The sequence below is a fragment of the Ahaetulla prasina genome, chromosome 7 (genome assembly GCF_028640845.1).
Source record: "Ahaetulla prasina isolate Xishuangbanna chromosome 7, ASM2864084v1, whole genome shotgun sequence".
Classification (NCBI taxonomy): domain Eukaryota; kingdom Metazoa; phylum Chordata; class Lepidosauria; order Squamata; family Colubridae; genus Ahaetulla; species Ahaetulla prasina.
In genome coordinates this window covers 28,217,384-28,244,081 of record NC_080545.1, presented here as the reverse complement: position 1 = coordinate 28,244,081, position 26,698 = coordinate 28,217,384, and the positions used below count along the sequence as shown (strand labels likewise).

The 26,698-nt window shown below is 38.1% G+C and overlaps 1 protein-coding gene across 8 annotated transcripts in view; it reads right to left on the bottom strand.

Annotated features, from left to right (window-relative positions):
- CADPS2 (calcium dependent secretion activator 2) overlaps window positions 1-26,698 on the bottom strand; it is a 374,092-nt gene that overhangs the window by 154,627 nt on the left and 192,767 nt on the right. For all 8 annotated transcript variants that reach the window (XM_058189611.1, XM_058189606.1, XM_058189612.1 and 5 more), the window contains one exon: window positions 2,892-2,958. In XM_058189611.1, coding sequence (XP_058045594.1) covers window positions 2,892-2,958 — 67 coding nt within the window. The remainder of the gene's footprint in view (window positions 1-2,891; window positions 2,959-26,698) is intronic.

The following is a 26,698-nucleotide window of genomic DNA, read 5'->3' as shown; positions in this document are numbered from 1 at the left end:
CACTTATTCTTCTGTTGGTTTGTCCGATGTATGTGGTGGGGCAGGTGGGGCATGGGATTTCATATACTCCTTGATTTTCTAACTCAATTTTGTCTTTGGGGTTTCTTAGGATGGTGGATATTTTTTGGTTTGTGCAGAATGCTGTCTTGATGTTATGTTTGTGGAGGATCTTGCTGATTCTGTCTGTGGTGCCTTTTATATATGGGAGGAGGGCTATGCCGTTTTCTTGTTCTCTGTCTTGGATTTTAGTGGGGGGTTCTTTTTGGATTAGTTTGGTAATCTTATTTCTCTGGAATCCATTGGATGTTAGTACGTTTGTGAGAGTGTGTAGTTCGGTTTTTAGGTGTTGTTCATCAGCTAAGCGTTTTGTTCTAGAGATGAGTGTCTTGGCTACGGAGTTGATCAGTGCTGGGTGGTGGTGTGAGAGTGCGTGCAGATAGCAGTTTGTGTGTGTTTTCTTCTGGTAGATGGTGTGTCCTAGGGAGCCATTGGGTTTCTTGTAGACTAAGACATCTAGGAAGGGAAGTTGGTTGTAACCACAAACACGAAGCCAAACAACAGCAATGCAGCTCACCAGCTCAAATCCCCCTGCAACTCAGACTATTCTGAGCACAACCAAGCCCCCACCAACACAGGACACACCCCCAGCCAATCAGAGCACAAAAAAAAAACCCCATCCAATCAGAGCACAGCCAAGCTCCCACCCAATCAGTTCAAATTCCCACTAGCAGTTAAAAAGGAAGAAACAGCTGCAATCACACATTGCTCCCAGAAGCACGAAGCTGAAGCCTGAAGATGACGAATGAGACTTCGTTGAAACGTTGCCAAGACACTTCCAATTTTACGTGGGAGAAAACCCACGTATATATATATATATATATATATAAATTTGCCCAAAAAACAAAAGGTACCATTCTTGCATTCATCACTGAAAAAGTCTGTGGCAACAGAGAGGGGCCAAAGCTAATTTTAATTTTTTTTTGTTTGTTTACATTTATATCCCGCCCTTCTCCGAAGACTCAGGGCGGCTTACAGTGTACAAATTTACAGTGTACTTAATTTACAAAGCAGTTGTGGAAATTGGACAAAAATATTTGGTGAAAGTCCTCCACCATGTTCTGAAAGATCTCTGGGGATGGCCTAATAAATTATGAATGATATTTTTCCCTATAAGCATGCATTAATATGGGGAAACCCAGCTGAGAAATGAACCCTCATTGCCATTGCCTTCCAAAGCAAGTTGCTTGAATCCATCCATCTGCCAATCAGAATATATTGACAAAAGACCCAATGTCATGTTGCAGAGTTTTTGGGATATAGCTTTAGCTTTCTCTGAGGTCATGCCTCTGTAGTTTTATAGGTTTGTCAACTGAAAGGATGCTGAGGAAGCCCAACAGAGTGCTGAAACTAATGAACGACTGTTTCTTCACTCACAAGAGAATGAAAAGGATGGGCTGATACAAACAATCTTACTTTATTCTCCCTGTCCTAGCTATTGCAGTCTGTACTAAAAATATGCCAGCATGTCTTAAATGGCTCTATACATTTTAACAGAGGTCATCATAATAATTTAGCTTTGTGGAAATTCAAGATTTTCCCTAGCATATCTGTGTTCACTGCATCCTATGATCTTATGTGCTCTGGTCTCCATGGGAAATTCTTTATGAGAAAGACATTTAAAATAATGAGAATTCACACTACCAATGCTTGGAAGTGTGAACAACCAATGAGTTATATTCTCTATCTGGGAGTGTCAGGTTTTTTTTTAACTGGGAACAATAAATAGTTCCCAAAATCCAGCATGGATTCAAAGGAGGGAATCTATCACCGACTAGATCTGTTGATATGTTCAAAATGTATATATATCACATACAGTATGACTATCATTGAACTTTGCGTGAGAGTTGCAAATGTAGCATTCATAAAATACAGAATTGGTTTAATGAGTTACAGGTGAATGCTACATTTATACTCTTGCACACTCTCAAGCACCATTTTGAAATTGAATCCAAAGTGCTGCACAATGTTGATTGGATGTGAGAATTTATACACTTGTTCTTTTGAATATATCCTAGAAAGAAATTCAGGATTTTGTAAATGAGTTCTAATAGGAAACGTAAATCCATAAATAATGGGATTACTACAAAGAGTTGTGTGCATGGGAACTGTTTTGCTGAAATCAGCATTAAAATATTTTTACAAACTAAATTGCAAATTTCTAAGTTCCAAAATACAAATAGCTACATCTACAAGTATTCACACACACACACACACACACACACACACACACACACACACACACACACACATATATATATTCGTAGGTTTTCATGATTATAGATAGGTAGGTCTTGGCATATTCGGGTCTTTACATGGGAAAAGACCTGAATATGGCAAGACATATATATAGATAGATAGATATAGATAGATATAGATATATAGATATATATCAATCAATCATACACACACACACACACACATAACACACACACACACAACAAGAAACAGACATTCTGTGAGCTCCAGAACTAAAATAATTAAAATTTTATTCTACTAAACTTTCATCAGCCATCTGCTGACATCGTCAGAGTATTAAACTACCATTACAGAGATCTCTGCCTTTATATGCCATTAAGCAATTTGGCCATTGCGCATGTAATAGGCCCTTCCAGTCATCTCCCACTTGTAATTAGCTACGTTGTTTTTGCTGTCGTCATGCTGGTTGTTGGAGGCTTAATTCCTACTGTTTCCTTATTTTACAAATATAGCTGGAACTCGTATTTTTAGAATAGCTTGATATATATATATATAATATATATAATGAGTTTTATTACTTTAACTGCATCTCATGAAATGATGTTGAAATTAAACAAGAAAGAAACACCACTAACCTGCACAAGAACAAAGTAGCGCTTTTTCCACCTTTTCCAAACTTTTTGTCCGAGGGCATACAAATACCTGTTAAATGTGAAGACAAATCATTCTCAGTTAAAAATCTTACAATGAAATGGCCACAAATGAACATTAATGAAACAAAGTCTCAGAAGAATTGAGGAGTTGTTTGTTATTAAGTAAATTCCTGAATTTACTTATCCTTAACATATAGATGGATACATTTTGATGCATTCATTATTAGTACCACTAACCTTTTATATAGGGAGCATGCAATATAATAGAATAGAATAGAATTTTTTTTTTATTGGCCAAGTGTGATTGGACACACAAGGAATTTGTCTTGGTGCATATGCTCTCAGTATACATAAAAGAAAAGATACGTTCATCAGGGTACAACATTTACAACACAAATGATGGTCAATATATCAATATAAATCATAAGGATTGCCAGCAACAAAGTTACAGTCATACAGTCATAAGTGGAAAGAGATTGGTGATGGGAACGATGAGAAGATTAATAGTAGTGCAGATTTAGTAAATAGTTTGACAATGTTGAGGGAATTATTTGTTTAGCAGAGTGATGGCCTTCGGGAAAAAACTGTTCTTGTGTCTAGTTGTTCTGGTGTGCAGTGCTCTATAGCGTTGTTTTGAGGGTAGGAGTTGAAACAGTTTATGTCCTAGATGTGATGGATCTGTAAATATTTTCACGGCCCTCTTCTTGATTCGTGCAGTATACAGGTCCTCAATGGAAGGCAGGTTGGTAGCAATTATTTTTTCTGCAGTTCTAATTATCCTTTGAAGTCGGTGTCTTTCTTGTTGGGTTGCAGAACCAAACCAGACAGTTATAGAGGTGCAAATGACAGACTCAATAATTCCTCTGTAGAACTGAATCAGCAGCTCCTTGGGCAGTTTGAGCTTACTGAGTTGGCGCAGAAAGAACATTCTTTGTTGTCCTTTTTTAATGATGTTTTTGATGTTAGCTGTCCATTTGAGATCTTGCGATATGATAGAACCTAGAAATTTGAAGGTTTCTACTGTTGATACTGTGTTGTCTAGTATTGTGAGAGGTGGAAGTATGGAAGGGTTTCTCCTAAAGTCTACCACCATTTCTACGGTTTTGAGTGTGTTCAGTTCCAGATTGTTTTGGTTGCACCACAAGGCTAGTCGTTCGACCTCTCGTCTATATGCGGATTCGTCATTGTCTCGAATGAGACCAATCACTGTTGTGTCATCTGCGAACTTCAGTAGCTTAACAGATGGATCATTGGAGATGCAGTCATTGGTATACAGAGAGAAGAGAAGTGGGGAGAGCACACAGCCTTGGGGGGCCCCTGTGCTAATTGTACAGGTATTTGATGTGATCTTGCTTAGCTTCACCTGCTGCTTCCTGTTTGTTAGGAAGCTTGTGATCCACTTACAAGTCTGTTCCGGTACCTGTAGCTGGTTTAGCTTAGTTAGAAGAATGTCTGGAATGATGGTATTGAATGCTGAACTAAAGTCTACAAAGAGGACCCTTGCATAGGTCTTTGGAGACTCAAGATGTTGTAGGATGTAGTGCAGAGCCATATTAACAGCATCATCTGTTGATCTATTTGCTTGGTATGCAAATTGCAAGGGGGTCTAACAGAAGATCCGTGATGGTTTTCAAGTAGGAAAGCACTAGCCTTTCAAAGGTTTTCATGACTACAGATGTTAAAGCAACGTCTGTAGTCATTCAGTTCCTTGATGGTGGGCTTCTTCGGCACTGGGATGATGGTAGAGCGTTTGAAGCAAGAAGGAACATAGCACATCTCTAGTGATTTATTGAAAATATGGGTGAAGATGGGGGCCAATTGGTCAGCACAGACTTTTAAGCAAGAAGGAGTTATCTTGTATGAGCCTGGAGCTTTTCCTGGCTTTTGTCTGTGAAATAGGTCCTGCACTTCCTTTTCTGTGATCACTAGGGGTTGTGAACCCAATGAAATGGGGTAATTTGTAGGATTTAAAACAGTCTTGAAAGGTAAATCAGTGTTATAATGTATACTTCACATAAAAACTAAGGCAACCCTATTAGTTTATAGCAGAGGCAAAGTTTGAAATGGAGGTTTTCCAGTTCATAGTTCGTGTGGTGTTTCAGGAAGAAATCTTGTGAGTTTATAGTAGTTGCCTTTCAGAATGTTATTGAATTTTCAATCAATCTTCTCCAATCTGGGGCCATATAGAATTGTTGGGGCTACAACTCCAAAGACTTCTAGGAAAGGCAATCTCAATATATCTAGAAGATCTCAAGTTGAAAAAGCCAAGAATTAAAGATAGCTTACTAAGGTTTTATGGCTGATATATAAAAAAATCTGAGAGAAACATTAGAGCAGATTTTTGATTGCAGCATATTTGCATGATCTCAGAAAATAGGTGATTGAGTTAAACGACTGTTACGAAGATGGCAAAAGGATATAACCATGCATCAACGCCCTGTTGCTTCCTCCTTAACTTGCTTCTATTAGATGAGCCCAGAAAGCACGAACAGATAATATGAAGGTACCTGCACTGGATCCAAATAATTTTTCTCTGCTTTGGAACTTAATGCTACACATTTCTAAAGCCTGTTTTTCCCTCAAATGCATTACATTTTTCAGCAAACTCTGAATCATTTTATGAAATATATTTATTTTATTTGCATATATACTCACTCACTCTGCTTAGAGCTCCATAGCTAAGTATTTGTTGATTAAATAGTGATGGAGTTACTGTATTGTGCTAAGCTATTAATTCGCAGAGTAAATGATTGATTATCTGTATTAGTGTCTCTTAATATAACAATCTATTCTGGATACTTCTACAATACTTATCTTCTTAAGAGGTAATAAAGTTTTCCCTGTCTATGGATATGCTACATTCTGACAAAACATATACCTAAAACAGGAATTGGTGACGGTGAACCTCTAGGATCTTGGGACTTTTAGATTAAATTTTAGTATTTAAATTACCTGAAGTAGGAAATATAAGAAAGCTATAATGCAACTTCTAATACAGGCATACCTATGAGAGAGAGAGGGAGGGTGGGGGAGAGAGAGAGACTATCTTTATAAACTCTACTTTCCCGAATCCCAGCTATCTGTATTTATGATCTGGCTTTATTTATTTATTTATTAAATTTATATGACAGTCATCTCACTATTAAAGTGACTCTTATCTTGTTTATAGCTTTCAGCCTTGTCAAAAATGTTAATGCTTCCCTGGATCATTATAAAGTGACCCATCACTGTCTAAGGCAGTATTAAGCCCCTAATTGAAAAGTTATCCTTACAAGTAAAGAAAGATGAAATTGACTTAATCATGGAATGATACTAACAGACATGAGAAGGTAGCAGAAGCCATTGTGATTAGTCCTTGTAAGTAAATCTTGAATTGGAAACTCATCCAACCACTCAATAGAAAAGCTGCCAGTTTTCTGACAAGGGTCAGAAATCAATGAACAGATGGATGTTTGAGTACCTGGAGAAGCATCCAGTATAAGACAATTTAGGAGAACGCTATGGTAATAAGAATTGATCACTGCCAGCTAAGAGCTTCCTGTAAGGTCCTACTTGAGTGCAACACATTTTTCTGTACAAACCCAATCCTGTATTCTTTATACTGCATTTTAAATTATGCCCTGCGAATCTCTTGTTGTGTCTAGATCTTGCTTGGTTCAGTGAACTTTGTCTGCTGGAAGGGAATCTGTTCCCTTGAACTTAAACTTGTATTTATAACTACATCTTTGATTGCTGAATTTATGACCTTGCAACTGCTATACTAACTGATTCAAACCCAAGGGGGCCATGATAGTTATATACAGTGTACTGTTCTTTGACAGTGATATTTATGCTCTCAATATCACTGATCACTTGGTTAGATAGCAATACTTTAAAAAATGTTGCTTAGTGTGCAGGTCGTACAAAATTCCTACAAAAGAAGTATAAAAGAATATGTTCTCACACAGTTTCAGAGTAGAGCTGAGATTCCTACAAATGATAAATGTTGCCAAACACAAAACACAGATATGAAAATGGCAGCCACAAATACTTTGTGGTTGAAGATTGGACATCTTTAACTTGATACTGGATAGTATAAGAGCCCATAGCATGGAGGCGGGAGGTGAATTGGATAAATATTTGCAATTTAGGCCAAAGATGCTACCAGGACTTGCTCCTATAGGAAGGGAGATATAGGAATGTACTTCTGTGTTCCTATAATGTGCATACCAGGATTGGACTATCTGGGCAGGGAAGATGGAAGAACTTTTGAGGTATAATTTTACAAAAATCAAACCCCTGACTGGAAATTTAAATTTGAGTGTAGTTGGTATATTAATTTGTCTACTCCCAGACCCAATAAAATCACAGGATTTGTTTATAGGGAGGAAGTCTCAGGTTTCCCATGTTCTGACTTTCAGCACCACATAGTTTGAGAATCCCAGCAATAGGCAATAAAATAAAAGGTACAAATGCATGCCTATTGCCATAGGCCTGAACTAACACTGCTAGCTAAAGATGAGTCAGATAAGCATCTATCATTGTAAGATGAATCAGATTCTACAAAAACACTGTTTACCATAAAAAGGTAAAGGTTTCCCTCGCACATACGTGCTAGTCGTTGCCGACTCTAGGGGGCGGTGCTCATCTCCGTTTCAAAGCCGAAGAGCCAGCTCTGTCCGAAGACATCTCCGTGGTCATGTGGCCAGCATGACTCAACGCCAAAGGCACACAGAACACTGTTACCTTCCCACCAAGGTGGTCCCTATTTTTTCTACTTGCATTTTTACGTGCTTTCGAAACTGCTAGGTTGGCAGAAGCTGGGACAAGTAATGGGAGCTCACTCCATTACACGGCAGCACTAGGGATTCGAACCGCTGAGCTGCCGACTTTTCGATTGACAAGCTCAAACGTCCTAGCCCCTGAGCCACCCTTTGTTTACCATGTACTTTTGCATTTAGTTCCCTGTTTCATAAAGAAAGCAAATCACATCCAGAATGTCCATGGACAATATTACAATCAAATAAGAACTTCCCTGTTTACCATACGGAAGTTCTTATTTGATTGTAATATTGTCCATGGACATTCTGGATGTGGTTTGCTTTCTTTATGAAACAGGGAACTAAATGCAAAAGTACATGATAAAAGGCATTGCAATGGCCTGGAACTTCTAGTTTGCCAAATGTAAAAAACTATGTTGCTTGGCTATTGATCTTTCCAAATTCAAAAACTATTCGCTGTGCACGTGTACAGTGTTTAGAGGTGTCATATAGGAAAAAAGTGCATTTCTTTCTGGTAATCATATTTTTCCTGGGCTGTGTTGAATTTAGAGTAACCTATTGCAGCTGCTACTTTAACGGCTTAGCTCAATGGCTGAAAAAGGAAAGTAGCAGAACATGTGGTCAACTGTTATTTTTGCTGCTTGCTAGAAAATTTTAAACATCACTGTTATCATTAGATTTTTATCCCACCCTTTTTATATATAACTCAAGGTGGTAAACATATAGTAGCTAATCTTCCTGCCTTTATTTTGGGTTGGGCTGAGAAAGGGTGACTTGGCCAAAGTCATTTAGCTAGCTTTCATACCTTAGGGAGACCTAGAATTCACAGAACTTGTAGGCTGTTCTTTAACCACAAAATCAATGTGCTTCCTTAAACAACAACAACCATCCTCATGACCAGTTTCTCTGTAGTTGATAAAAAAATATCAGGGAGAAAAAGGCTTCTTTTTAGTTCTAAAGTTATCTAAGATGCAATAAATCCTTAATTTAGTTCCATAAGCACAGAGAATGTATGAAATGTTCTGATAGAACATTTTCAATTGTGCCTTTAAAAAAAAAGATCTGTTTGAATGCTTTATTTAAATGAATGAAATATATGTCTGACAAAGGTTTATAGCACTTAAGACTATGCTATGAGGTTTCCCTGTTTGCCTTTGATGTTTATGATGGGAAAGAGAGAAGACTAATTATTATTAAATGTGACTATATGGCATTATTATTTACTGGCTCATAAAACAATTCACCGATGTTTTATGTGTGAGAATAATGTTAATACTTGTTAATATTCCATAAGTAGGGTCTATTCTTTGGTTAACTCTAAGGAAAAAATCCATCTGCATCTTGAAAATGAATTCTTTACTTTTTATAAGCTTTTATTTATCACAGTTGAAGAAAAGGTAGAAAGGAAAAAAATCAATACATATTACAGTTCTGTTCTACAAAAGGCTTTCTTAAAAAGAAGTCTAAGTCAAGGTTGAAAGAGCAATTAAAGCAGTCTCAAAATCTGGGCCATTCTGATAGAGTTCAGTTAACATGTGGCAGAAGTAATCATCCACTTGTGAAAATGATTTTCAGTTCATTCTCAAACACCTTTCAGACACTCATGATCCCATTTAACTGACAACAATACAGTCTATCTGCGGGCATCACTGCATTCAGTGTGAGAACCAATAGGGACCAAATGCCCACAGGCACTTTCAGCCATCACAGTGTATTCTGTTCTGCCTAGCATAAAGGAAATTCTTCCTTGTTCTGCATTCCTTCTTTTATGTAACCCCACAAGATTAAGCTTTTTTCTTTTCTCTCTTTTTTTTTTGAGGAGAGACACAACAGATTCAAAACTACAATATGGCTAGGTCATCAGAAGCCTAGCTGAAAACATTCTTAGATTGATTTCAATACTTTTCTGTGCTCTTGAAAAAGAGCACCAAACACATCTTCAGAAGAAATGGGATGGCTTGAGGAGCTAAAGGAAGAAAAGAAAATCCACATATCCCAAACAGCTGTTACAATGATGTCTGGGGAAGACAAATATTCTGAATGCAAATAAAGCTAAACAACAACGGAAACTATATCTATTCACTTCAGTGAACTGGACACTCAATATATGAATAGGAAAATTGGCAGGAAACCCCTAAAGATTTTTACACCCTCCTTCTATCTCCCAATCTACATATGGACATATTGTACACAGGGGGGGGGGATTAGGACATTAATACTATTATTTACTGATAGCACAAGTATCTTTCTTCACTTTAATAAAGACATTTGAAACAAATATTTTAAAAATCAATAGATAAGTTATCATGAATGAAGGCAAATATATGTGTCCCAGGATAATGTTGCAGGATCCAATCTGGGTCGGTTATGGGAACCAGAGGTTTTTAGTCTTCTAAACTTTCGGACTGCTGGAGCTGATCCTCAGGGAATTTCATTCTGTGTCATTCTGGTGAGAGAGAAGTTCCCTTGGGCCCCTGCACAAGTCTGAAAGCTTAGAAGACTAATAACCTCTGGTCCCAGTGACTGACTCAGCTTGGATCCTGCAAGATAGGTTGTCATTGTGAGGCTGGGCTTTATAGTCTGAGATAGACACATAATCTAGTTTGAGAGCGAGGCTAAGCAATTGTTCAGGATGGAAATGGTTTCTATACAAAAAAGAGTGTTCTTTCTATCTAAGCAAAGTATAAATAAAGTTGTAATGTACTTGGCAGAGGAGGGCATCCGGCATGTCCTCTCGGCGCCTTTCCACCCTGCGACGAATGGCCTTGCAGAGCGTTTCGTTCGGGCGCAAAGAGCATTGTCAGAATCAAGCCAGGCGACTGGCAAACAAAATCGATACATTCCTGGCAGTCCAACACAGAACCCCTGTGTCACAACTGGCAGCCCAGCAGAGTTATTAATGGGTCGGAAGCTCAGGTGCCCACTAGACCGTTTAAACCCAAACTACACACCAGACGGTTACAAGGGGCACACGGTAAAACAAGAGGATGGCAATAGGCGACCTAGTGTGGGCACACAACTACAGCGAGGCCCGACCTGGTTAGCAGGAAAAATCCTAGAAATAACAGGACCAAATCATATCTAGTAGAGATAAGGATGGCCGGGTATGGGCGCCACATAGACCAAATAAGAAAACGCATAACGGTAAATCAGAATCAGGCGAAACAGGCCCTGACTATACAATGTTTGAATCCACAGCTGACTCAAACCCGGGCAAACGCGGACTTATCTGAGTTCCAGGAGGTCCAGCGACGCCAACAGGTTCCGTCAGAAAACAGCAGGGACGACTCTGCAAATAATCCAGGGCCGGATGGCCCAGAGGAGGAGCTGAGAGGAACAGACAGTCCCTCCGGTCAGCTCGACTCACTCCCGGAGAATGAATTGTGCAGGTCCGAAAGAGTCAGGAGACGCCCAGTCTACTTGCGGGATTACGTTGAAAAATAATATGTAAATCTCATGTAAATAATGGTAAAGTGTTTTCTGGGAGGGAAGGAGTGTAATGTATCTTTAAATATTTTGGCGGGAAACAAGCACGTTGCTGATTGGTTGAAGCCTCCGGCTAAACTGTATTTAAGGAGAGGTTTTTCCCAGCCCGAGTTGCTGGGTTCACCATATAGTAAAGAGCTGTTGTCACTATCCTGGTCTCCTGCCTCGTTATTGCCCGAATCTAACAAAAGTAAGTACTAAAAAATAAGTGAGGCACCAGCCTAGATACTAAAAGACTAAGTTGTAGTACTGCCTTAGGTATGAAAGCTGGCTGGGTGATTTTGGATCCATCACACTCAGCCTAACTCAACTCATAGGGTCAATGTGGGGAAAATAAAAGGAGCAGTATGTACATGTGTGCATTAAGTTTTTTATAGAAATAATAATAATTTTTTTTTTATGGGATAGCCTAACAGCTGAATTTTTCTAAAGATATAGTATCTTTAGATAAATGACAAAAATCAAATACTTCCCACTTTTGAGGTATTTTGATATTTTAAAAACTAAATTTAATTTACTTATAACATTATCTGGCCTCTTTGAATTTCACACAAGGCACAGTGTGTATAATGGAGGAGGGACATTGGAATTCATTTTGAGCTTGCCAGTTGTTTACCTGGGGCATTACATTTATAAATTGCAGGAGTGTGCAACTGTTGTAAGGAACATTTCAATCTTTGTACTTAAGGTGTGCTCTTTTGCACACTCAACAAAAACACAGACTCTGGATCCTCAGTTCTCTGGCTCAGAGATTTTAAGGCCCTTAATTGGTTCTTTGAACTTTTACAAAACTAAAAGCCTCTATTTTGTCCCATAGTTCTTTTCCTAAAACCCCCAAAATGGGGAAAAACATCCTCCCCAAGTCTGATGGCTCCCTAGTGGCTCTTTATGTATCCCTGGCATAGGATCTTTTTTTTTTATATATAAATTTTTTTTATTTCCATTTCCATTTCCAACATAATATTTATGTACAATCTGTTATCCATCATTAATCATTAATTTTTATTTATTGCTGATTCGGGCCTGCTCGACTACCACTTTCTTTCTTCACAACTTCCCTCTACCCTCTACTACTTTCCCCTTCCTTCATCTCCTCCACTTTACTACTTTCTCTCCACCTTCTCCACTCCTCCCTTCTTCCACCCTTTCTAACCTTCTTATTCCCCTCCTCCTTCTCAACTCTTTCCTACCTACTTTCTTCCCTCCTTCTACTCCTCTCTCCCTTTCCTTCTGAAATGGCAGTCAGGTAGCCCCAATATCATTTCAATTTTTAATTTCATATCTTCAATCATTACTGTACATTAATAACCAATCCATGTATCTTTTCCCCTCCTCCCTCCTCCCTCCCCCCCTTCCCTCCCGGACTTCCCAGAGCAAATACCGGGTATTATGACCAACAATCACAAACTAAAATATGCAAAATATACATAAATTCCCAACCCTCTCTAAAACTTTAAATCCCCTCCCTGGCATAGGATATTTAAAAGCGAAATCTACATAGTACATTTTCTACTACACAAATGCCAAATAATGTATGTTAACTTGGACATACATCCAATGTGTTCCATGCCTTTTTTCCAGTCAGTGGTGTAAGACTGCAAGACTGCAAACAAATATAGTTTGTGTGAAGTCCACTGAAAAATTTTTAAAAATGGGGGAGGGGGAGAAAATGCAACATAACTGACTCCTTTAAAAGCAAACAAATCAAACACACCTACATGCTGAAAACTTATTTAAATGTATGATTAGAGGTACAGTTGCATACATAGTACCTTTCCTAGATAAGCAATGTTATGCAAAGTACAAAGAGAGAAAAATAGCCAGCAAAAGAAATTAAGGGCAGGCAATGAGAGAAAAAAAAATCTCATCAAATCTAGAATACTTTAATATTGCAACCCTTATTTATTCCCATCCTTGCAAATCGTTCTTAATTCCATATACCAATTCACACATAGCCTTTTGTTGTTATGATTTCATGTCACGGGTTTCTCAGTCTTCTCCTTACTCTTGATCCATTTTTCCTTTATATATGTTTTATGAATCGATTCTCTTTATAGGACCAAGCCATCTCAGTGTATTTCTTTAATACTCTTCACTTATTTTTCATTTTTGACCACTTATCTTAATTGTTTTACCAAGTTTAAGTAACCATTCCTATTAAAGATATTTTTTATGTTGCTCCCAACATACACAACTCTCAGTTTCAAAAAAGAAAATAAGCAGAACATAATCTTGTACAGAAACACTTATTTTCTTTCAACAACTTATCGTCATTCTTTGCAGAGCACATGCTACTACTATCTTTTTATCAGCATTTGCATCTAATAAAATTTCTCTATTTTTAGCTAACATTATATAATTGTGTACAAATTCACCTATACGCTCTAAATTGAAATCATTTTAAAAAGTCAGAATTGTTTGCTTAATTTTAATCTTTCCAACCTAACCAGCTTGGTTTGTTGTGCATTAATTTTCCACATAGAATCAGATCCAAAAAATCATTTTATAGCTGATATGGGGTAATCTGCATTCAAAAGAGCATGCATATTCATGTCCCCAACCGACACACATCTTTAACATAAGCACAAGCATTCCTTACACATTTATTCATAAATACCCTAAACAATATGATTTACATCCTGCTCACATTTTGAGCAAGTTGCAGAGCCACTCCACATATAAACCACACCTATATCTTAATACTTCTACAGTTACACTGTACTGTTCAACATTTACATTTTCCATCATTTTTTCCTGGATACCAACATTTACACAATTAATTTCAATTCCATTCTTTGACATATTGCTTATTCCCATGAGAATTTCTAAAATATTTCTTCTCGCATTCCTTCATTCCAGAGCACTTTATTACTTCATACAGATCAGTTTTCTACTACAGTATATATTCAAACTAAAATCTACATAAAAGAAAAATACACACATATACAAGCAAAAAAAAAAAAAAGAATCAAATATACCTATGACATAAGAATCTCATAGAATAATAGGGCTGGAAGGGACCTTGATGGTCTTCTAGACCAACCATTGCTTGAGGCAGGAGACTTATAATGTCCCAGTCAAATGGTTGTCCAGTCTATTTTAGAAAATCTCCAGTGATGGAGCACCTTCAATTCTAGGAGGCAAACTATTTCAATGAATAATTGCTTTTACTGTCAGAAAACGTTTCCTTAGTTCTAGCTTATAGTTCTCTTTGATTAGCTTCGAAGACCCATGTCTATGGAGATTCTCAGTCAGCCAAGGTCAGGGGTGAAATCTACTTACCTTCCCTACCGGTTCGGAAGTGCGCGCATGTGTCACATGCAATTTTGGGACCCTCTGTGCATGCGCAAAGCCTTCTACGCATGTGCAGAGTGTCAAAAATAGGTTACTTCCTCTGGGCGGGTGGGCGGAGGACATCTGGGCAGGTGGGCGGAGTTTCACGCTACCGCTACCGGTTCACTGAACCATGCACCACCACTACCGGTTCGCCTGAACCGGTGCGAGCCGGTAGCATTTCACCCCTGATCCAGGTCATGGTTGTTCCAAAGGTGTTCTGGACTTTCTATGAAGCTTCTTGCATAAGAAACGAAATGTCTTCAAAGAAAAACAAGAAAGTCCAGTTGCCTCTTGAAAAAAAAAACACCTTTGGGACTTCAAAGACCCATTACCTCTTTTTCCTGCCTTCTGATGCAGTTCAATTCATTTCAGAAGAAGCCTTGGTGAAACTAGGCATCCAGGTCTTTTTTTTTAAAAGAATCAAATATGCCTTTTTCTACTTTCAAAACACCATGTTTGTCAATACATTTGTCACCTCAAAAGAAAGAACCAGTGATTATGTATGACCATGGATGTTCTTTAAAAAAATACAACACCAACACCCCACCCCCACAATTCTATTATTATGAATATTATCTTTCAATCTCTCCACAAAATAATTTATTGTAGAAACCAATAATTTTGGTTTCACATGAAGTGTTAGGGTTATCACTTTATATTGCTTTGGTAAGCCTACACCTGAAATACTATATCCAGTTTTGGTCACCACAGTACAAAAAAGAGGTTGAGACTCTACAAACGGTGCAGAAAAAACCAACAAACATGATTAGGAGACTGGAGGCTAAAACATATGATGAAAGGTTGCAGAAATTGGGTAGGTCTAGCCAAAGAAGACTTTCTCTAAAGATGGTTCTTACTTAACAACCATTCATTCAGCATCTGCTCAAACTTATAAGGGTGCTAAATGAGTGGTTGTTATGATCAAAACTTGTATTATGACTTTTGCACTGGCCCACAGTCACCTGATCGTGATTTTCAACTTTCTCACTAGCTTCCAATAAGTCAAATAAATAGTGAAGTTGGCATGAAGTCAGAAGTCTCAGTCACATGAAGTTCTTGCTTAATGATCCATGTGGTCTTCATTTAATGACTGCAACCAGAACTGCCAGAACTGCCATCACTGAGTGATTTGTAGTCACATTTTTGTTTGTTTTTTAACTTACAACCACAATGTTTAATGACAAGAATTTGTGATCCTTAATAGTATCATTGAATGAGGATTACTTGTAATAGTTTCATTGAGATGTGAACAGAATAGAAAACAGAATGGAGATAAGTGGTACCCCAAAACTCTGGACTCAAGTCCCAAAGCATCACAGTTCAAATCTCACCAGGCTCAAGGTTGACTTGGCCTTCCATCCTTCCGAGGTGGGTAAAATGAGGACCCAAATTGTTGGAGGCAATATGCTGAGTCTGTAACCCGCTTAGAGAGGGCTGTAAATCACTATAAAGCGGTTTATAAGTCTAAGTGCTATTACTATTGCTATCATTCTGAATCTGATTTTCTGGTAAAATATGGGCTTCTTTAATATTGCTCATTTTAATTGAAACCCACAGAAATAATCCAGAAAACAATTTTGATCCTACTGAAAGCTTTAAGAGGCACAATAATACTAATAGGGCCACATACTTCATTTTCATTCCTTTGGTATAGTCATCCACTAGCATGAACCAGGAGTTTATTTACTTCCAAAATTGGTCCCAATCCTGAATTTCAATAAAGCTAGCTTTTCTGGGAACATGTAGATATTAAACAGCAAAATTTAGACTAAGAACCTTCTTTTAAAAAGTAAATGTGTGGCAGTAAGTACCACACAGTATACTGCAGAATATAACATTAACCTCTCCGAAAAGGTCCTAACTATTCCCATAATTAAACTGACAAAAAAGTGTGCTTTACTTTATTTTTGATGTCCAAACTTCCAACCTTACCATGCCAGATTTCAAAATTCAAGATGGATTAGATTCTAGAATTCATTGTTCCTCCAAAGCATATCTCAAACTGTTTTGTGACTGTACTTACAAGAAACAATCTATTACTTCTCCTTAATTTATGCACAGATATTTATTCAAGTATTAGAGTATCTTGTAATTATTTTTGTAATAACTCATGATCAGTTTTTTTGCAAAGAGAATTAATTTTACCAAATATTTTAAAATATTGTCAGAGGTTTGAATCTAATCAATGAAACAATGAAATTTCAAATCAAAACTTATTAGCTGCTTAATAGACATATTATACTGTCAGGTTAATAAAGAGCTTCACACATTCATTACCACACCTCAATCGAGAAATGACATGTCAGCTTCACAGACATAAAATTAAATACAAAGTAAGAAAACTTAACTCAAATCTAGGTAATTCTATGTATTATTCATAATGACATTTATAGCTAATATCTTTCAATATTACTGTATTTTTTAGACTATAAGATTTATTTATTTATTTATTTATTTATTTATTATTTAAATTTGTATACCGCCCTTCTCCCGAAGGACTCAGGGCAGTTCACAGCCAAGTAAAAATACAATACTATAAATACAAATTAAAATACAGTTAAAAAACTTATTAAAATTGGCCACAATTAAAATTTAAAACTAAAACCCATTAAAACCCATAAACTTAAAACACTAACCCAGTCCAGCGCAGATGAATAAGTAGGTTTTAAGCTCGCGGCGAAAGGTTCGGAGGTCCGGAAGTTGACGAAGTCCTGGGGGGAGTTCGTTCCAGAGGCGAGCCCCACAGAGAAGGCCCTTCCTGGGTGTCGCCAGACGACACTGTCGCGCCGATGGCACCCTGAGAGTCCTCTCTGTGAGGCGCACGGGTCGGTGAGAGGTATTCGGTAGCAGCAGGCGGTCCCGTAAGTAACCCGGCCCTATGCCATGGAGTGCTTTAAAGACATTCACCAACACCTTGAAGCGCACCGGAAGGCCACAGGTAGCCAGTGCAGCCTGCGCAGGATAGGTGTCACTCGGGAGCCACGAGGGCTCCTCTATCACCAGCAGCTGCATTTTGGACTAACTGTAGCCTCCGGATGCCCCTCAAGGGAGCCCCATATAGAGAGCATTGCAGTAGTCCAGGCGAGGCGTCACAAGGCGTGAGTGACTGTGCACAAGGCATCCCGGTCTAGAAAGGGGCGCAACTGGCGCACCAGGCGAACCTGGTGGAAAGCTCTCCTGGAGACGGCCGTCAAATGGTCTTCAAAAGACAGCCGTTCATCCAGGAGAACGCCCAAATTGCGCACCCTCTCCATCGGGCCAATGACTCGCTCCCGACAGTCAGCCGCGGACTCAGCTGACTGTACCGGGATGCCGGCATCCACAGCCACTCCGTCTTGGAGGGATTGAGCTTGAGCCTGTTCCTCCCCATCCAGACCCGTACGGCTTCCAAACACCGGGACAGCACTTCGATAGCTTCATTGGGGTGGCCCGGTGTGGAAAAGTACAGCTGGGTGTCATCAGCGTACAGCTGGTACCTCACACCGAAGCCACTGATGATCTCACCCAGCGGCTTCATATAGATGTTGAACAGGAGGGGCGAGGGAATCGACCCCTGCGGCACCCCACAAGTGGGGCGCCGCGGGGTCGACCTCTGCCCCCCCGTCAACACCGTCTGCGACCGGTCGGAGAGATAGGAGGAGAACCACCGATAAACGGTGCCTCCCACTCCCAATCCCCCCAACCGGCGCAGCAGGATACCATGGTCGATGGTATCGAAAGCCGCTGAGAGATCTAATAGGACCAGGGCAGAGGAATAACCCCTATCCCTGGCCCTCCAGAGATCATCCACCAACGCGACCAAAGCCGTCTCAGTGCTGTAACCGGGCCGGAAGCCGGACTGGAACGGGTCCAGATAGACAGTTTCCTCCAGGTGCAGGGGGAACTGATGCATCGTAGTATAAGATACACCTTAGTTTTTGGGGAGGAAAATAAGAAAAAAACTGATTGGCGGGTGGGCCTTCTGGAATACTCCCAATCAGCTGTTCCCAGAAGTGAATTTTAGCAACAGGTTTGTTGGTTGTGAGCTCTGTGCCTCGTTTTTTTTTCAGCCTTTGAAGTCTCCATTTCAGAGGCTTTTTTTCTGAAGCTCCATTTCAGAGGTTTTTTTCAGCCTCTGAAACCTCTGTTTGAAAGACTGGGCAGGGCTACATTCAGAGTATAAGACGCACCCAGATTTTCACCCTCTTTTTACACTCTGAAAAATATGTTAATTTCTTAGGTAATATATCCATATTTTTCTTAAAAACAAGGTTCCCAATGTCTGAACATAATTGTCAAAAATCATGGCATAATTTTTATACCATTTGACAGCAACAAACAAAAACAAGTCTAAATCCTAAAAACAAATTGTACAAAGTTATCTTTCTAAAAACAAGGAAAAGAGAAAATGTTAGTGTTCCCTATGAGCGTAATATAGCCTTCTTTGCATTATTGATCCACATACCATAGCCCTCATCTTTACAAAAAATGTTTAATGAAACCTACTGGCACCAAAACATGTCTACCACAGTCTACAGGTGATCATATTAAATAAACTGAAGTATTAATAAGCAAACCATGGAACACTCCATCATTTGGCAGGATAGTCCATTTCTACAGATTACAATCTGGGGAAAAAAATACTCCAAACTGATGGACAGACTGGTCTGATTCACATAATGTTCTAGACTAGGGCTGTCAAAATCCTGGCCCATGGGCCGGTTGTGTCACATGTGGGCCACGCCCACATCTGGTTTAGGAAAGGGGAAAAAGTCCCAATACGTCACATGACAGTGCCGTGATGACGTGAGTTTGACACTCCTGTTCTAGACTATAAGTTTCATTTTAGCTTACCACATTGAGTAATTACTTTGGAGCTTAGTGTGTTGCGATTATTTGTAGCTTATGTGTGAAACCAGCCAACTAAGATTTAGTAACAAACCCCTTGAGTTGGACTCAACTCTTGGTGACTATAAGGAAGTTTGCTATTATTTTCTTCTGGAGAGTTTTTCAATTTCTCAATCAAGCTTACAGTCCAGGTATTCCCTGATGGTGCCCAACAGATGGTTTCCCTGTTTTGCTTCAAAGCCCAGGCACGATTGGTCAGGTTCTGCCACCTGCTGGGAAGATGTATTCTCTTATGACCTGTGAACCAGGAATTAAATTCTGACAATCAAGATAGGATTGTTTGAAGAAATGAGGAAATGTAACCTTGGCTACACTTCCTAGTTTTCTTTTCTAGTGAAAAACACCATCACCACCCTACTATTACGATGAAAAAGAACAAATATATTTATATTAGCCAGGATTTTTCTGATTTTTTGATTTTTCCCCTTGTCTTGTCACTTTTTAAAGCTCTTTCAGATCAGGTTTTCTGACTCTGCAAAATTAACTATGAGGGCTCAGGGAAATTAGAAGGGGATATGAATTTAGATATCCTTTTCAAGAGTGACGTCCTTTTCCTAGTAGGCATGAATTATTGCATTAACATGTAAGAATGCTTGAACTTGTTTTTAGCTATTTAAGATGGTGAGTGCGATGGGGGACAAAATCTGCATTCTAGGTAAAATTATTTTGTACCTGAAGAACAAAAGCAAATTTCACTTAAACAGAAAATCACAAAAGACTTATCTATTTAGGTAATAGTAATGCATTTATTTGCAACCTTAGGTTTTAGCAAAATCTATGTAAAATATAAAATTTAGCAAAATTAATGTAAAATTCATTATTATTCAAATAATTCATATCAGTTCATCTCCTCTAAGATTACCAGCACTTTCTGTCAATATCTGGTTTCATATCTTCCACACAGCCACTGCAAACAATACAACTTAAAGTAAGACATTTAAAAGTAAGTCCTTTTCTCTAACTCTGAAATTTAATTCTCAACATAGCTCTAAATTTCATGTGGACCCAACCACACATAATCAGAATGGTGAAATACCTCCTAGGAAACATTGCATTCCTTACTCAAAGAAATAACATATTTAAATCTCCATAAAGGTAATCATAGAAGAATACTGCTATCTTATCGCCACTTTTAGCACTATTGGGAAACATTCTAATCCAATTCAAGTCAACCACCCTTTCCAAAGAGTATGAGGATTTTGAGACAAGTGCTTCCACTGAATGCATATTGCCAACAGCAAAGCCCTGATAATCTGTTTTGTCAACTAAACATTCTGGTTGTTTGCCAACCTCTTAACACTGGCTTTTCTTTTCTGTCCTTTTCTAACTTGTGCTTTATTAGGTCTATTGTGTATTTGAATTGGGTAGGTTGCCTAACACAACTTTTTCTTTTCAACTTTAAAACACTGCTTTGCTATATTATCGATAGTAATAATTTAATGCTCAATGGCTTCACACCTATGTATGAATTTCTTAGGATTACTAGCATCATTCCATTTATAAATGAAATTAATCTGAAACATCCTGACTTAATAATTGCTTTATAGGGCATGTAACATCTAAAACATATCTGAATATTTCAAAATATCAAATATCAAACAAAATGTTACACTTATAGAATAGGGTAACAAATAGAAATAGTCACCAATGTTTTGTGAGAGCTACTTCATTAGGCCAAGCAACTTAATACTGAAATCTTTTCATAGTTTAATACAAAAGTCTCTGGGTTAAAGCTAAAGAAAAAAAATCATGTGAAAGAGATTCCTTTTTTTGGATACCAAATCATAATGCTGGCTGCACAATGATGGTTAAAGCTGCCATTGTCACTGGATTTGAGCTACTGGCTCTGTGGAAGAGAACAGAGAAAGGCCATTGAAATGTGAAAACACTGGAAATCCAGGAACTTTGTTTCCATTCCTGCAAGACCTAGAACATGCTGCTGGCCTGCATAGGACTCCCAGAATCCACCACTCTTCCTGTCTGCAGGGCATCCACTCTGCCTGAAGTACTTCAGGAAAATGAAAGAGCAAAGCCATAATAACCATAATATACAGTGTTTATTGCCTTACACACTGTAAGCCACCCTGAGTCTTCGGAGAAGGGCGGGATATAAATGTAAATAAATAAAAAACAACAACAACAGGGCCAGGACCCGCTTCACTCTACTTGACTGGAACTTTAGTACCTCTTATTCAGTGCCATCATAACTTTGAATGGTTACTGAAGAAGTGGTCATAACTCAAGGGTTACCTTAACCTATAAACAGAACAGAACAGAACAACAGAGTTGGAAGGGACCTTGGAGGTCTTCTAGTCCAACCCATGCTTACCCTATACCATTTCAGCAAATGGTTGTCCAATCTCTTCTTAAAAACTTCCTGGGACTTCCAGTTTGATGTTGGGGCGAGATCGGATGCGAGGAGTGGAGCTCCATGAACTCGTGCCGAATCCTCCTGGTTGGAGGCCCCCCCAAGGGGCTAAAGTCACCCTGTAGGGGTGATGAAGAAAGGAGGGGCACCCTGCAGGTCGCGGAGAGTGGCGGCTCTCCAGATGGACCCAGGGATTCCCTCCCATCCAACGATGAAGAGGAGAGGCAGCCCTTATGGCTGCCGTGAAGCTGGGGAAGCCAAAGAAACAAAAAATGTGCTGAAGTGGTATAGATGAACAGTGATTAAAACTGGGTGAGGTGATTTTTTTTTTTTACCTAGAACCTAACCCCAAAGAAAATAAACCATGGAAAAGAGACTCTTTGAAATGTTTGTCAAAGCGGCAAATAATTACAGAGAGAAAAATTATAGAACTGAAAAAAAAGGAACTAAAGGGAGAGCGCAAAATCTTTAAAATATAGAAAGATTTAACTTTATTGTCAATATTTTGGTAAGACGTTTTAAAATGCTGGAATTATTTGTCTGAATATTGACTATTTGCAAAAAAATCGAAATAAATATTTCTCAGATTTTGTGCAATGTTGAAATTTAAGCTAAAAGTGCCATCTACTGGTGAATGGAATATATACTAAACTCCTATAACCTTGGGAAGTACTGATAAGACAAGGGAAAAAAAGTGGAAATAAATAACACCTGGAGGACTGCTGTGCTATCCACTGTTCTATATCTATCTACTTCATGGTTATTGGAGTTTTAACTGTGAGATTATGGAAGACATCTAAAGAAAGCAACTTTTAAATGCCAGGATCTATGACTGAACTTAGACAGTAGATTTAAGAGACATTTGGAAATCTTCCTGGATTACTTAAAGGGAACTAATTGACTAACTGTTGGACACAAAGAACTATAACTATTGCATTTCTTTGAGGAGCAATGCTAGGATTGAGCAAATGGTTGCTAAACTGGCTTTCTGAGGTCATAGATAATTAAGACTTTGGGATGGTGACAGACTACTGACAGGCTAGTGAGCAATATTTGGACCCATCAAAATAAGACAAGATGTTGCATCAGGGGAGATGAGTGGATTTCAAAAAGAAATGGTGTTGATGCTCCAAAGTACTTATGATATGTTGATAAAGATAAGGTTGATAAAGAACCACAGGGAGATAAAAGACAATGCATGACATTGTGGGGAAATCAGAAAATGTTCAACAAGGGACAATGAATAAAGATAATGAAACACAGGAAATAGAGGAGATAATAGAAATACCACAGGAAACGACAGAACAGATAAATCAACAAATAAAACAAGAAGAGAAGAAGCAGAAGACAATAAAGACTTATGAATCAAATAAGGGACAATGTATATTAAGAGATAAAAAATGGGATTGGATAAAAAGGTAGATATTTTTGAAGAGAAGATAGGGTTTGGGCAGATCCTCCGGAGGTATGGCAGCAAAAGATAATAGAGATGGAAGAGATGTTTGGGTTAAATAGGAAAGATGTAGACAGAGACAAAGACCAAAGGGAGGAGTTTGGGAGGCAAGTCAAAAAACGAATGAGAATTGAAATACTAAAGCAGGCAAGAGATGATAGTTAGAAAAGGAATGCTGTTTAATATAAGATTGGCTTTATTGAGAGCTAGAATAGAGGCAGAAACAAGATCAAGGGGAATATTATTATACATATTTTTACATAATATACTAAAAGTAATAGCTAGATGTAAAGATTAGATGTTGAAAGATGGTATCACTATGTACGTTCAAATAATATTGTGATTGTTATTAGAATGGTGCACAAAAACACTAAACAGCTAAACAATGAAGGAACACACTCTAATACAACTATGTATAATAACACAATTACATGTATAGTTAATGTAACAAATATTATTAATATTACCATTATTTATATTTGAATGAATGATATCCAGATGCCTCACTGTTCATATAATGATATTGATATATAATATAATATAACAACGGAGTTGGAAGGGACCTTGGAGGCCTTCTAGTCCAACCCCCTGCCCAGGCAGGAAACCCTACACCATCTCAGTCAGATGGTTATCCAACATTTTCTTTAAAATTTCCAGTGTTGGAGCATTCACAACTTCTGCAGGCAAGTCGTTCCACTTATTAATTGTTCTAACTGTCAGGAAATTTCTCCTTAGTTCTAAGTTGCTTCTTTCTTTGATCAGTTTCCACCCATTGCTTCTTGTTCTACCCTCAGGTGCTTTGGAGAACAGCCCGACTCCCTCTTCTTTGTGGCAACCCCTGAGATATTGGAACACTGCTATCATGTCTCCCCTAGTCCTTCTTTTTATTAAACTAGACATATCCAGTTCCTGCAACCGTTCTTCATATGTTTTAGCCTCCAGTCCCCTAATCATCTTTGTTGCTCTTCTCTGCACTCTTTCTAGAGTCTCAACATCTTTTTTACATCGTGGCGACTAAAACTGGATGCAATATTCCAAGTGTAGCCTTACCAAGGCATTATAAAGTGGCACTAACACTTCACGTGATCTTGATTCTATCCCTCTGTTTATGCAGCCCAGAACTGTGTTGGCTTTTTTAGCAGCTGCTGCACACTGCTGGCTCATATCTAAATGGTTATCCACTAGGACTCCAAGATCCCTCTCACAGGTACTACTATTGAGCAAGGTACCACATATACGGTAACTGTGCATTTTGGGGTTTTTTTTGCCTAAATGTAGAACCTTACTTTTTTCACTGTTGAATTTCATTTTGTTAGATAGCGCCCAATGTTCAAGTCTGTCAAGATCTTTCTGTAACTTGAGCCTATCTTCTGGAGTGTTGGCTATTCCTGCCAGCTTGGTGTCATCTGCAAATTTGATGAGTTCCCCATCTATCCCCTTGTCCAAGTCATTGATAAAGATGTTGAAGAGTACTGGGCCTAAAACAGAGCCTTGGGGTACTCCACTACATACTTCCCTCCATGTGGATGTAGTTCCGTTGAGGACTACACGTTGAGTGCGGTTGGTCAGCCAGTTACGAATCCATCTGGTGGTGGTGCTGTCTAACCCACATTTTTCTACTTTATCTAGTAGTAGATAAATCCAAAAACAAACAAACAAACAAACAAACAAACAAACAAAAACACAACTTCCTATGTTGGAGCATTTAAAACTTCTGGAGCAAGTTGTTCCATTGATTAATTGTTCTGTCAGGAAATTTCTTCTTAGTTCTAGGTTGCTTCTCTCCTTGGTTAGTTTCCACCCATTGCTTCTTGTCCTGCCCTCAGGTGCTTTGGAGAATAGCTTCGCTCCCTCTTGTTTGTGGCAACCCCGAGATATTGGAACACTGCTATCATGTCTCCCCTAGTTTGTTATCTACTTTGTCAAATGGCTTACTGAAGACCAAGTAAATTATATCCACAGCATTCCTCTGGTCCATTAATTTTGTCACTTTAAGATAAATATCTTAGTGACTTGATTCAGGAACTATTGTATTTGTATTTGCCTGTAACATATACAGCACTCAATTGCTTTTGAAAATATCATTAGCTTGGTGGCAGCTAATACTCAGCTTTTAAGGTGCTGAGGCTTGAAATCTTATATCTCAATCCAATATTTATGCTGTGTGGCTAAAGCTATACATTTTTATGTGATCATAAATGCATAAACCAAACTTGGCCAATTTGACCTTGGATGGAGGTAGTACTCTGTGAGTAGGATTAAACAAGTAATCTGGGCAGTCCAACACTTCTGATGGGAAATCTAGTATAAATCAGAGCAAGTTTTGAATGTGTAACACTGAAAATTTCAATTCCTGGTTATGTCATTTCTTTCCAAAATTAAGTCAAAATATTTGTATGTCAATGATTTTTTTTTTAGTTCTAAAAACTAAAGTTCAATTGTTTTTGCATATTAATATTAATGCATATTAATATGTTGCTGAAAATAAAAAAGTAATTTATAACTATAAAATAATATATGGTAATAATGTATATTTTACGTTGAACTTTATATCAGTTCAACAGTTTTCTTAGAATTCCTTTAAACCATGCTGCCCTCTTGTGATCAATTTATTTAATATTTCATAGTAATACACAAGACTATAAATACAGCAGCTGCTTCTATTGGATTATTGTTTAAAAGCCTAAATTCACATGGTACCCTTGTATTACATTGGATTACTGATACTGATTATATCTGAACTTCATCTGGCACGATAAGTATCAGCAAAATCAAGTCTTCCTTCTGAAAATACTTCATACATTAATGTTTAGGCTGTAGAGAATACAAACATACAGACATTACTTTTAGTATGCATATTTAAAGATGACAAACACAAACCATTTAAAAGGAAAAATTAATTTGTCACAAAGATTTTCATTATAAGGATAGAATTGATACATAAAAGATGATTTTGAATCCTCAGAAAAAATTCTCATGTGGTCATACTTTTGTATAAACAATTACATTCTTAGTTTATGGTGAAATATTGTTCAACATAAGATTCACATAAACAATAACTCATCATGTCAGGGTAATTCTAGAATGCATTCACTTTCTTATTGCAAATCAGCTTACGATAGAAGGCATCCTTTCAAATTCCAGGTCTACAAGAGGTCCACAAAGAATTTCTATATAACAAAGTTATTCACTCACAATCTGGTCTCTGAAGTTCCTTCTTAATAAAAATATGTGAATATCATGCAGCTTTATCTTTTTTTTGTATCAACATCATATCAGTTTGTTAAAAATGAAGAACACAATGTTCAAAGGCAGCAATGTTCAAAGACACCCATTTGGGTCACTCCCCCAAATTAGCCCCTGAATACTACTATATGCTATAGGAATTATATTAGGTGGCATGTAGATGTACAGCAATCTGCTTTCCATTTCCTTCTTCTGCTATGAACATCCTACAAATCAGTGGTGGATTCTCCCAGTTCTGTCCGGTTCTTGAGAA